This window comes from Astyanax mexicanus, chromosome 5, assembly GCF_023375975.1.
Source record: "Astyanax mexicanus isolate ESR-SI-001 chromosome 5, AstMex3_surface, whole genome shotgun sequence".
Taxonomy (NCBI): domain Eukaryota; kingdom Metazoa; phylum Chordata; class Actinopteri; order Characiformes; family Acestrorhamphidae; genus Astyanax; species Astyanax mexicanus.
This window is the reverse complement of record NC_064412.1, coordinates 4,394,603-4,407,306: the sequence shown is the minus strand read 5'-3', so window position 1 is coordinate 4,407,306 and position 12,704 is coordinate 4,394,603. Positions and strand designations below refer to the sequence as shown.

The 12,704-nt window shown below is 38.5% G+C and overlaps 1 protein-coding gene across 3 annotated transcripts in view; it reads left to right on the top strand.

The window, feature by feature from the left end:
- The window catches only part of gnb1b (guanine nucleotide binding protein (G protein), beta polypeptide 1b), a 45,178-nt gene that overhangs the window by 23,656 nt on the left and 8,818 nt on the right, over positions 1–12,704 (top strand). For all 3 annotated transcript variants that reach the window (XM_022675547.2, XM_022675546.2, XM_049479503.1), the window contains exons 4-9: positions 837–943; positions 3,931–3,994; positions 4,557–4,719; positions 8,738–8,804; positions 10,160–10,361; positions 12,168–12,384. In XM_022675547.2, coding sequence (XP_022531268.1) covers positions 837–943; positions 3,931–3,994; positions 4,557–4,719; positions 8,738–8,804; positions 10,160–10,361; positions 12,168–12,384 — 820 coding nt within the window. The remainder of the gene's footprint in view (positions 1–836; positions 944–3,930; positions 3,995–4,556; positions 4,720–8,737; positions 8,805–10,159; positions 10,362–12,167; positions 12,385–12,704) is intronic.

Genomic DNA, 12,704 nt, shown 5'->3' with positions numbered 1-12,704 from the left:
TCTTCTTAAGATGCAAGTTTATATAGAAGATATTTAAATGTAAATAAAAGAATGAATGTAAGAAATGTAAAATGCAGTTATATTTATATTAGTGGCGTCTAGTCTTAAAATACTAGTATATACTTGTATGTTTGAGGGGAGATAAAGCCAACATAGGGTGCTGGAATAAAGAACTTTTTTACTTTATTCTTAACATCTCAGCTTGGTTTTAAGGATTTCTGAATTAGAACTTAATAATTTGTTGGGTATAAAAGAACGTTTTCTCACCTGAAGTTGTGAAATTGTCTATGATCCGGATCAGTTGATGATTTTGAGTTTATTTGGAGCGTTTCTCCCACTGTTTGGTTTGGTTTCACACAGGCATAAACCTAAACGCACCAAAATGCGCACCACTAAACCACGCTAGCACATTGTGTCCTCTGATTGGTCAGAGCTGACACAGTAGCAAGAAAGTAAATATAGTGAGAAGATTGTGTGTTCCAGTGTGTATATCTGTATATCTGTGAAGTGTGAAGCTGATTTAACACAGAACACTTAAAATTTGCTGCTGCGCTTTTTAACACAGTGTTTTTAACGGGATGTGCAGATGTGAGCAGTGAACGCTGCACATACCGCGCTCTCAGTGTGTAAACAGCATGGAGCAGCAGAGACAGTGTTTGTTCATAGAAGTATATTATCTGTCTAATATATCAGATTAAACTGCACCGTATCAGCAGTTTAGCTCAATTTAAAGGCGTATATTTGATAGCTGGGTCGGATCGAGACCAGATCACGTTCAGATCACATGGTGTTTGTGCTTCTAGCTCACAGTTTTAAATGTTCGATCCTGTTTTTAGATCACAGCCAACATCGACCCTGTTGGCCGAATCCAGATGCGCACAAGGCGAACGCTGAGAGGACATTTGGCTAAAATCTATGCCATGCACTGGGGCTCTGACTCCAGGTATGTATTCATCTGAATTGTAGCTTTAATAGTAGCTAGTCTTGTTTTGATTGAGTGGTATTTTTTAATTATTTATTTCAGTTAATATTTTTAAAAATAAGACAATCATATATCTCACATTGCCTCAATATTTTACATTTCTAGCAACAGTTTAAAGAGCTACATTCAATTCAATTCAATTCAATTTTATTTATATAGCGCTTTTTACAACAAAGGTTGTCACAAAGCAGCTTTACAGGAAAAACAGGTCCACGCCTCTTATGAGCAGCACCACAGAGATGCCAATTTTATGGTGACACAGTGGCAAGGAAAAACTCCCTTTAAGAGGAAGAAACCTTGGAAGGAACCAAGACTCAGTCAGAGGAACCCATCCTACTCGGGTTGACCCGCTCAGTACAAACAAATAACAAACAACAAACAAATAACAGAACAAAAACAGTACAGAGAATTAATGTGAACTATGGCTAATATAACAGGTACTAATTTATGAATATAAGAATGTGATGGGCACAAACTATAGAGCTATGGCTAATACAGAAACAGATACTGAGTGTGTTAATGGTAATCAGTGCAGGGTTGCAGAGCCGGAGAACGACACAGCGGGCAGTGGAGAGCCAGGCTGGGAACATCAGGAACAGGGCATCTCCATACATGTAAAAGAGATAGATAGAGAAAACAGAAAGGAAAGAAAGAGAAACAAAAAGCAGAAGTTAGAAGGGCTGTGTGATAATTCTGAGTAGAAGGACAGGGCTGATTCCTGAAAGCTGGAACCACAGACGGACGCATCCAGGAAGACCGGCCGGCCAGGCGTCTCAGCACATGTGAGAAAGATAGAGAGAGAGAACAGAGAGGGGAGGGAAGAAAAAGGGGTTAGAATGGTTTTATAAAACTCTGCTGGAGTGGGATGGGCACTGGTAGCAGCAGCTCAGGACATGGGGAGAGAAAAAGAAAGCAGATGATTAGGACAGGGTTTATATTTGCTGGATAAGCTGTAAGAGGAAGAAAATTGTAATGAGACATTACTCAAAAGCTTGAGCAAATAGAAATGTTTTGAGTCTAGATTTAAAGATTGAGAGTGTGTCTGAGTCCCGTATATTAATAGGGAGGCTATTCCAAAGTTGGGGAGCTTTGTAAAAGAACGCTCTTCCTCCTGTATAGTTTTTTCTAATACGCGGGACTAATAACAGGCCAGCGTCTTGGGAGCGGAGTGAACGCGGCGGATTGTAAGGAGTAAGGAGTTCCTGTAGATAATGCCAGACCATTAAGGGATTTATACGTCAGGAGAAGTATTTTATAATCTATACGAAATCTAACAGGTAGCCAATGTAGGGATGAAAGAATAGGTGTAATGTGATCGAACTTTCTAGCTCTGGTAAGCACACATGAGAAGGTTTATATAGTTGTTTTGCTCCTTTATAGCTCAACCTGCTTTGGGTAGTTTAAAACTATCATTAGTTATTTCTATGAAATGGCTCTGCCACTGCCACCGTGATCAGAAGATCTCTGGTTCGAATCCCGGTCATGCAGCTTGCCATCAGTTGCCAGAGCCCTAAGAGAGCACAATTGGCCTTGCTCTGTCTGGGTGGGTACAGTAGATGGCTCTCTTTCTTTCCCCTCATCACTCCTAGGGTGATGTAGATCAGCACAAGGCTGCATCTGTGAGCTGATGTATCAGAACCCAGTCGCTGCTTTTTCCTCCGAGCGTTAGCGCTGTGATGCTACTCGGTAATGCTGCATCAGCAGCAGTTCAAAAAGAGGCGGAGTCTGACTTCACATGTGTCGGAGGAGGCGTGTGCTAGTCTTCACCCTCCTGGTGTTGCGGAATTAATAGTGATAGAGGGAGTCCTAATAAGTGGGTTGGGTAATTGGCCTAAAAATAAAAAAAAGGGAAAAAAGTTATTGCTGTGAAATATTTTATTGTGTTTAATTTTGTTTGCTTGCAGTTTATATGTTTGCTCTAAATATGCTGCACTAGTGTTAGATCTAGTTTAGATTTCTATTGTAACATTGTTACTTTATTTTACATGATATTACACTATTTTATACAAAATTAGAATCTTTGCAAGTGACAATTTCTGTATTTTAATTTTTGTTTCTTAAATTAATTAAACTTATATTTGAACTAAATAAAACTAGTATTTATTTTGCTGCAGTACTATATGTCTCTAACACATATCCAGCTAGTTTAACGTTAGTTTAACTAGCGTTAGTAATGTTAATGGAATAAAGGAGTGAAGTCTGCTTCAAGTTCCACCACACTGAAACCTCATTGGCCAACTAAGCATAAAGACAGGCCAGTCAGGATGCTCAGGATTGGTCACTCTCTACACACTACATGTGTGTAGCTTCCTCTCTTGTCCTTTTTTTTCTCTCGCATGCTCCCTCTCTCTCCCTTTTTCTCTCTCTCTCTCTCTCCATCACACATTAATGATGCATCGACAATTAAATTGCGCATAGACAATTTTATATAGACGAAGTTGTCGATTATGCAGACTAATTGTTGCAGCCCTACTCAAAACACAAAACTATGAAAGAAAAGCATTTTAATCACATGATTAATCCAACATTTATCTCCTTCAGAACACAGAGAGATCAATCACTCATTATAATTAGCAGCACGAGGGGCTTCCCTGGTCTGTATGTGTAGGAGTAGGTAGGTGTAGTTTACACTAGCTGGTGGACATATGCAGAGAGTGGTGAATCACTTTCTGTTCATGCGTGTAGGTGGTGAAGTGATGGCTGTGTGTGGGCGGTATGACTAAGCATATGTTGTTGCTATAACTGTCTTGGTTTAAAATGAGGCCCAACCAGCAGAACAATGCTGCAGAAAATGGCTTTTAATAGCCCCCTCCCCGAATGATCGTACAGTACCTGTTTCAGTAATGATTTATAGTTCCTTTTTCAGATCACTGTAGTGCATAAACTGCAGTGTGTTCTGCTGTTACCTGCTGCCTGCTTTCACCTCACTGCTGTTTTTCTGTGTGTAGGCTGCTGGTTAGTGCATCCCAGGATGGTAAACTCATTATTTGGGACAGCTATACCACAAATAAGGTAAGTGATGAGAAGAAGACCTACAGCTCTTGGGAAAAAATTAAGAGACCAGTTCAGTTTCTGAATCAGTTTCTTTTTATAGGTTTATTTTTGAGTAAAAATATATATTTTTGTTTTATTCTATAACCTACAGACATAATTTCTCCCAAATTCCCAATAAATATATTGTCATTTAGAGCATTTATTTGCAGAAAGTAAGAAATGGCAGAAATGGAGAAATAACAAATAAGATGCAGAGCTTTCGGTGGAATAACTCTAGTTTTTAATCACAGTTTTCATGTGTCTTGGCATCATGTTCTCCTCCACCAGTCTTACACACTGCTTTTGGATAACTTTATGCTGCTTTACTCCTGATGCAAAAAAATTCCAAGCAGTTCAGTTTGGTTTGATGGCTTGTGATCATCCATCATCCTCTTGATTATATTCCAGAGGTTTTCAATTAGGTAAAATCAAGGAAAAAACTCATTTTAATTGGTCTGTTATTTTTTCCAGAGCTGTATAATTTAAAACCCCATATGCAACACTGCCCAATTATAATATATTTTTTTTCCTTGTCATTCAGGTCCATGCCATTCCTCTGCGCTCATCCTGGGTGATGACCTGTGCCTACGCTCCCTCAGGGAACTACGTGGCCTGTGGAGGCCTGGACAACATCTGTTCCATCTACAGTCTGAAGACTCGCGAGGGTAATGTGCGCGTCAGCCGTGAACTGGCTGGACACACAGGTACCTTTCTCGCTTGCGCAATAGTTTTTACAACAAACAAATTGAAAAATAACTGTTCAATAACTGTGAATAACAGTAAATTCAAACTGCATTACCTACATCAGGGGTGCGGACCGCGGGCCATTTGCGGCCCGTTTCCTATTTTTGAGCGGCCCGCAAGGTATTTTAGAAATAGAATGAAAGTTGGCCCGCTGTTAAGCAGGTTTTTATAATGTGAGATTCAAAGTTTGAACGCTAGGTGTCAGAAACGGGCCAAAGAGTCTAAAAGCGGAGAGAGTGCGCATTTCTAGCGCAGAAAAACGGGCCAAAGAGTCTAAAAGTGGAGAGAGTGTGCATTTCTAGCGCAGAAAAGCGGGCCAAAGAGTCTAAAAGCGGAGAGAGTGAGCATTTCTAGCGCAGAAAAACGGGCCAAAGAGTCTAAAAGCGGAGAGAGTGTGCATTTCTAGCACAAAAAAAACGGGCCAAAGAGTCTAAAAGCGGAGAGAGTGAGCATTTCTAGCGCAGAAAAACGGACCAAAGAGTCTAAAAGCAGAGAGGGTGCGCATTTCTAGAGCAGAAAAACGGGGCAAAAGAGTCTAAAAGTGGAGAGGGTGCGCATTTCTAGAGCAGAAAAACAGGGTAAAAGAGTCTAAAAGCGGAGAGAGTGCTCATTTCTAGCACAGAAAAACGGGCCAAAGAGTCTAAAAGCGGAGAGGGTGCGCATTTCTAGCGCAGAAAAACGGGCTAAAGAGTCTAAAAGCGGAGAGGGTGCGCTTTTCTAGCGCAGAAAAACGGGCCAAAGAGTCTTAAAGCGGAGAGGGTGTGCATTTCTAGAGCAGAAAAACAGGGTAAAAGAGTCTAAAAGCGGAGAGGGTGCGCATTTCTAGCGCAGAAAAACGGGCCAAAGAGTCTAAAAGTTGCCGTAATTAAGGAGTTTAATATTAAGAGACATCATGAAATTAAACATCAATTTGAAAAATCTTAGTTTACACAACACTGTCAAAGATAAAGATAGTAAGTCAAGTAAAATAGTGTGTAAGTGAAATAATCAGGAAAAAGTATTATTTAAAGTGGTATATTTCATTATTTGTTTTATTACAGAGTCTGTGGCCCAAGACTTCAAATATATTTCTCCTTCTGGCCCCCAACTAAAAAAGTTTGGACACCCCTGACCTACATGCAACAACAGGGGGAGCTTTTTGTACTGCAGAGTGTGCTCATATGAACTATCTACAGGTGCTGGTCAACGAATTAGAATAATTTGAAATAGTGCAATCATGAAATTCTTTGAATGCATTTTTTGTGCAGAAAGCAAATCAGGTGTTCACCGCACCTGTCCTACTCGTTAGACTAATCACAGAACTCGTTACCTGGAAAACAATTTGCTCAGCTGAGCTTTCCAAAAGGCCCATTTAGGCCATTTAACTGTGACACTGTTGTTTTATTGAATTAGAATAATGGAGAAACCGTTTCATTGAATTAGAATAATTTTTATTATAATTACAATCATCACTTTCTCAGTATTTTGTGGCTGCCCCCTTGGCTTGTATGACTGCCTGAAGTCTCCGCGGCATCGATTTGACCAGCTTGTCGCAAGTTTCCGCACTCACAGCTTCCCAGGCAGTGGCGATGTTCTGCTTCAGTTGGTCCAGCGTAGTAGGCTTTCTGTCGCGAATTTTCCGCTTGACGATGGCCCAAAGGTTTTCAATGACATTGAGGTCAGGCGAGTTGGCAGGCCATGCCAAAACTTCAAGCTGTTTTTTAGTGAACCAATCTTTGGTCGACTTTGCCGCATGAGCCGGTGCAAGATCCTGTTGAAATATGAAGTCTTCTTCGCCGAACTGTTCCTCAACAGTCGGAATCAGGAACGTTTCCAGAACATCTTGATATACAGCAGCATTGACAGTCTTCTTGAGGAAGCAGAGTTTCCCTACACCTCGAGCGGACATGCATCCCCAGACCATAACACTCTGGGGAAACTTGACGGATCTTTTCACGCACTCGTGGTTGTAGGTTTCGCCACCACGACGCCAGACACGAGGACCTTGGTCACCGAAGGAGATGCAGAAGCGTGATTCGTCACTGAAGACCACTTTCTGCCAGTCTTCAGCAGTCCACTCGCCGTGTTCTTTGGCCCACTTCAGCCGTTTCTCCATTTGTTTCTTGTTCAGCATCGGTTTTACTGCTGGAACGCGAGATTTGAAGCCGAGTTTGCGCAGACGACGGTAAGTGGTTGATCTGAAGACGTCAGCGCCGGTTTGCTTGTTCCACAAGTCGGTGAGCTCGGAAGTGGACTTGAACCGGTTGCTGACTGCGATCTTTCTCAGCTGCTTGTTGTCGCGAGCAGAAGTTTTTCGGATGCCGGAACAGTTGGTGCGCTTGCTGCAGTTTTTCTTGAGAGCTTTGCAGACGGAAGACTGGCTGATGCCGAGCTGCTCAGCAATTTTAGTTTGGGTCAAGCCTTGTTGGCGAAGGGCTTGAATTTGAGCCACTATTCCGGTTGAGAGGTCGCGCTGCTTACCCATGATTGATTTTACAACTTAGAAATTCTACTTAACCCTGACTTTATACTGCACAGTGAACACTCTTCACAGAAAACAAAAATTCGAGCATTTATTCTAATTCAATGAAACGGTTTCTCCGTTATTCTAATTCAATAAAACAACAGTGTCACAGTTAAATGGCCTAAATGGGCCTTTTGGAAAGCTCAGCTGAGCAAATTTTTTTCCAGGTAACGAGTTCTGTGATTAGTCTAACGAGTAGGACAGGTGCGGTGAACACCTGATTTGCTTTCTGCACAAAAAATGCATTCAAAGAATTTCATGATAGCACTATTTCAAATTATTCTAATTCGTTGACCAGCACCTGTAGACTGGATGTGGAGCGAAGTAGAGCTCCACAATGGATGCATACGCCAAGCTACTTTTATTTTGGGGTGGGGGGGTGATAAGTGCAGCCAAGTGGAGGACAAACTTGGAAGAAGCTCACACTGATGTATAGGGGCTATTTTGTTAACGAAAAATATTCCGAACTATATTTTTATGACTAAAACAAGACCTCGAATAAAAACTAAATGAAAATGTCAAAAAACTGAAGAAAGGATCAATTATTTTAAACACGAATTTACACAGCATTCTTGTTTTCGGATAGAACAGTAGCGTTCCTACGAGGAATAAAAAATGATTTATGGGATGAATTCAGCTGTGCATATGTCTCACCAAAAAGACATAGAGAAATTAGATATCTTGCATTCAGATTTCTAGAGGCAGGTTATGCATGCAACATAGCTCTGTTAGTTAGCTAGCTAACAAGTTAATGACCTTTTTTGATATGTCTGGTTTAGTTTTAGCGTTGCTCAATTTCTAACAGGGATCTGTGCAATCCATGATCATTAGCCAAAATTAAAACACGTGTTAAAAATTAAACACATTACATATTTTATATTATTATTTTATATTATTTTCAAAACACACAATTTTTTTTTCGTTTGGAGCCAATTGTGACCTTTTTAATAAACATACATTACAGTCTAATACAACACAAGTTTTACTTCTGTAGTAAAGTAACTAAAGATGAGATTGTGTAGAATAGGTATTTGACACACCTACTACCAGTATATAAATATTAAACAAATTATAACACTCCTCTTACTGCACAACTTTATTTTGTATACAGTTATGTATTTTACAACAGTAAACATAAATAAAAATGTAAATAAGTTCATTTGACTGCTTTATTCAGTACATGGGGAATATACAGGTGCATCTAAAAAAAAAATTGAATATCATTTTTTTATTTTTTTTTTATTTGATTGAATATCACTTTGTTCCTCCAAACCATCACTGATTGTAAAAACTTCACACTAGACCTCAAGCACTTCATGCTTCACTCTACTGACAACTTTTATGGAAAGGAGTATTTCATTTTCCAGCAGGACTTGGCAGACACTGCCAAAAGAACTAATTGGTCTTATATAATATTCTAATTCTACTTCTACTGATCAGGGATTGATTTAAGACTAATTCATCTGTTTCTGCAGGTTACCTGTCATGCTGTCGCTTCGTTGATGACAACCAGATCGTCACGAGTTCTGGCGACACCACCTGGTGAGAAAGAGGAATACAGCTCGTCTATTCTCCTCTATAAACAATGATGTATGAATAGATGTATAGGTGGGGGCAATATGGGCAGACTGAAGAGTTATCTTATTGAGAAAAAATGATAAATTAGAGTAAAATGTCTGCAATATAATCTATGAAATCACACTTTATAATAAGTGTCTTTAATAAGGGTGTAGATGCATGTTAACAAATCATGTAATAACACTGGTGAAGTACGCATTATTACAGATTTATTATAGCTATACAGGTTATGCAATTACACATGGTCATCAGTGTTAGTTAAACATTAGTTATTTAATCTGAATTATAATTTGTAGTATTTGAATAAATTAAACATTTTACAGATGCAGGATGACTATATGGGTGATATAGACCATATCAAGTCAACGTTATGATGCAATTCGAATTGTTTTTTAATTTTGTTATTTTCAACAAAAATGTCATTTAAAGAAGTGTAATTTTATAAATATATAGCTATAAGACATCATCATATATCATCAAGACATAAATCATATTACACTAAAAACAGTTTCCTGTTCATACAACTTATTTGTATTTCTAATCTAAATTACACTTGAATATGTACATTAAACCATTGAAACATACTATTTTCTGATACATCGTTTTAAATCAAAACTGTAATGCAAACTTGATCACAGAAACAAGTGCAATTACTTAATCTGTACAACTGTAATAAATAAAAAAAAAATAAATCTGCATCAGTTTGCACTTTTCCAATCCATGTAATAACATCACAATTACTGGCAATGTGTAACTACACTGTTTTTGAGATGCTTATTATAAAGTTCGGATTAATCTAGCCTATGTGGTTTTTAATCAGGAAAAAAAAAACTTTTGATGGAAGTCATTCCTAGTCATTCTGTAGCCTCTCAATTAGTCCATTATAAGCCTGCCATGATTATAACATTTACTAATTATTATTATTTGTGTTTGGATTTAATCGTCCATTATTTCCTTTTATCTGAGTAAAGTTCACCAATATTGTAGCCTGTTGCACAATGATAAATGCATCAAAAATAAACACAGACTGAACTGCAGGAGGTGAATAAACCTGTATAGAGCTCCCATGGTATTATTGATGAAAATTTGATTGACCTATTAAATGGGTGCAATTCATATTAGTGACATGAAAATTACAATATTATCGTTTATTGCAATTATTTCTGAGACACTGTCAAACAGGAATAGTTCTGGTTTAGTTTAATCTGTTCTTCATAAGAGTCTAACCTGAGGTAAAGAACTGCTGTCAGATTTAAAATATAGACATTTGAGTTGTTAGTTGTTAATCTGTAATGTATATATGTGTGTGTTTTTTACAGTGCTCTCTGGGATATAGAGACCGGTCAGCAGACGACCACTTTTGCCGGCCACACCGGAGACGTGATGAGCCTGTCCCTGGCACCCGACACCAGGACCTTCGTGTCGGGGGCCTGCGATGCCTCTGCTAAACTGTGGGATGTGCGCGAGGGCATGTGCAGACAGACCTTTACTGGGCATGAATCTGACATCAATGCCATCTGTGTGAGTAGCAGGAATGTTTTATTTGTTTAGGTGTGTGTTTGATTTAAATGAACATTGTTTTATTCTTTAAACTTCTGACAACATTTCTTTCGAATGCTAAATATAAAAATAGTTTAAAGAAAAAGAGAGATGGTCAAAAAAGCTGTGCTTTCATACCTCAATTAATGCAAAGGAAATATGTTCGAGTTCATAGAAACAACAATACTAATGTTTTAAGAGTTTAGAATCAACAGTAGATGGAAAGAGTTGCTCTACGCCAGTCTTACACGCTGCTTTTGGGTGACTTCACGCAGCCCTGGCACAAATAATTCAAGCAGTTCAGTTTGGTGGTTTGATGGCTTGTGATCATCCATCTTCCTCTTGATTATATTCCAGAGGTTTTAATGGTGTTCAGGTCTGGAGGATGGGCTGAGTATCTGCTAGCCTTAGTAAAAGGAAGTAAAACGTCTTCCAGGATCAGCTTGTATGTGTCTTGATTCAGGTGTCTTTTATAGAATAGTACAAGTATTTTTTTTTTTTTCAAACATGTGCCTAAAAACTGTTTTTTTTTTTTTTTTTTTTAAGTGGTCTCTTATTTTTTTTTCTGCAACTGTCAAATTTGTTAGTATACATATGTTTACATCCTAATTACACAAACCAGCTATACAGAAATCAGTTGCCTGAGGATCGCTTAGTATTCTGGTAAGCCAGGGTGATGTCAGCTAGCGGTTCATCCCATGTAGCTTTTTTTAACATTGCAAAAATGCAGACTACAGTCTAATGTACTTACCTCTGAACATCAAAAGAGCTAGTGCTGCGGTTAGCGGCTAATGCTAATGCTGCTGCACCCAGCCTTAGTGCTGGGGAAACTTGCTGAAACTGAAAACTCACCCTTATAACGCTGTACCTCAGCAGAGCGTCTTTACTGCTCCTTACAGGCTTCATACGGTCAAAAAAATCTGTAAAGGTCATAGAATTTGAAAATAGAATTTTCCAGGCCTGAACAAGTTTTAGAAAATAAAATACCAAGAAAAGTTTTGGAAAAGTCATGAAAATTTGGTCTACAAATCTTTGTGTTTCAATTTATCGATGGAGAAAATCTATTTGAGCTAACAAATACATCAGCTCGGAAATAATTCAGTAATTTAGCCCTATACAATTAAGCTTTTAGAATCTGGCACACATTTTATTATTAAAGATTTTTTGTCAACATTATCAGATTACGATTAGGTCTACTCGAATCAATTCTGATTATAGTTTTAGTTGATTTTTGGTTGTAAAAAGGCATGAAAATATTATGGAAATGTATTGGTTAAAAGTAGGGGTGTACCATATCATATCGTACACAATAATATCACCATCATTTTTGATTATCGTTAACGATATTATACCCTGAAATATCGCAACATATAACCCACCCTAATTAGAGATTATAGAGATTTATTTTACTTTAATCCTGGATATATGGAGATATTGGTAGTTCATTATTAGTATCATTACATTCTGGATCATTGACTTCTGTTACAAATCTGATAAAATTCTTAAAATTTTTAATATCTCAGTTAGGGATGTGCCTAAAAGCATATGAACCCTGTCTTTAATACCTGACTGGTAGAATTCATACATAAGGAGCACCGGATTATAAGGCGCGCTAATGATTTTTGGAAAAATTAAAGGATTTTAAGCGTGCCTTATAGTGGTAAAAAATACGGTAAATCTTTCCCCAGGCTGTTCATTATTGTGTAAAGGCTAAATAGCAATTTTTAATAATCTGAGAATTATATAAGTAAATAAATTAATATAATCCTCTTGTCTGTTTTTCCTCAGTTCTTCCCTAACGGTAATGCTTTTGCCACCGGCTCGGACGATGCCACCTGCCGCCTGTTTGACCTGCGCGCCGACCAGGAGCTGATGGTTTATTCCCACGACAACATCATCTGTGGCATCACCTCCGTAGCCTTCTCCAAGAGCGGCCGCCTCCTGCTGGCTGGATACGATGACTTCAACTGCAACGTGTGGGACAGCCTGAAGGCCGACCGTGCTGGTACAGTAACGCTCACACTCACAGTGAACACAACATTGATCATTTTTACCACCCTCCATATTCCTGCTGCTGTTCTGTCTTTGATTTAGGTGAAATAATGCCCTCTAGTGAGGACTCTAAGCTTGACAGAAAAGTAAAACAGGAAGTGGTTTAGTTCAGCAATGCAGCAGTTTTGGGTTCATCTGCTGCAATTGTAAAGAACCTGAAAAAGATTTTATATTTAAAAATAGCAATTTCCAGACCAGGATAAGTTTTGAAAAAACAAAAAATAACCAGAAAAGTTTAGGAAAAGTCATGAAAATTTGTTCTGCAAATCTTTG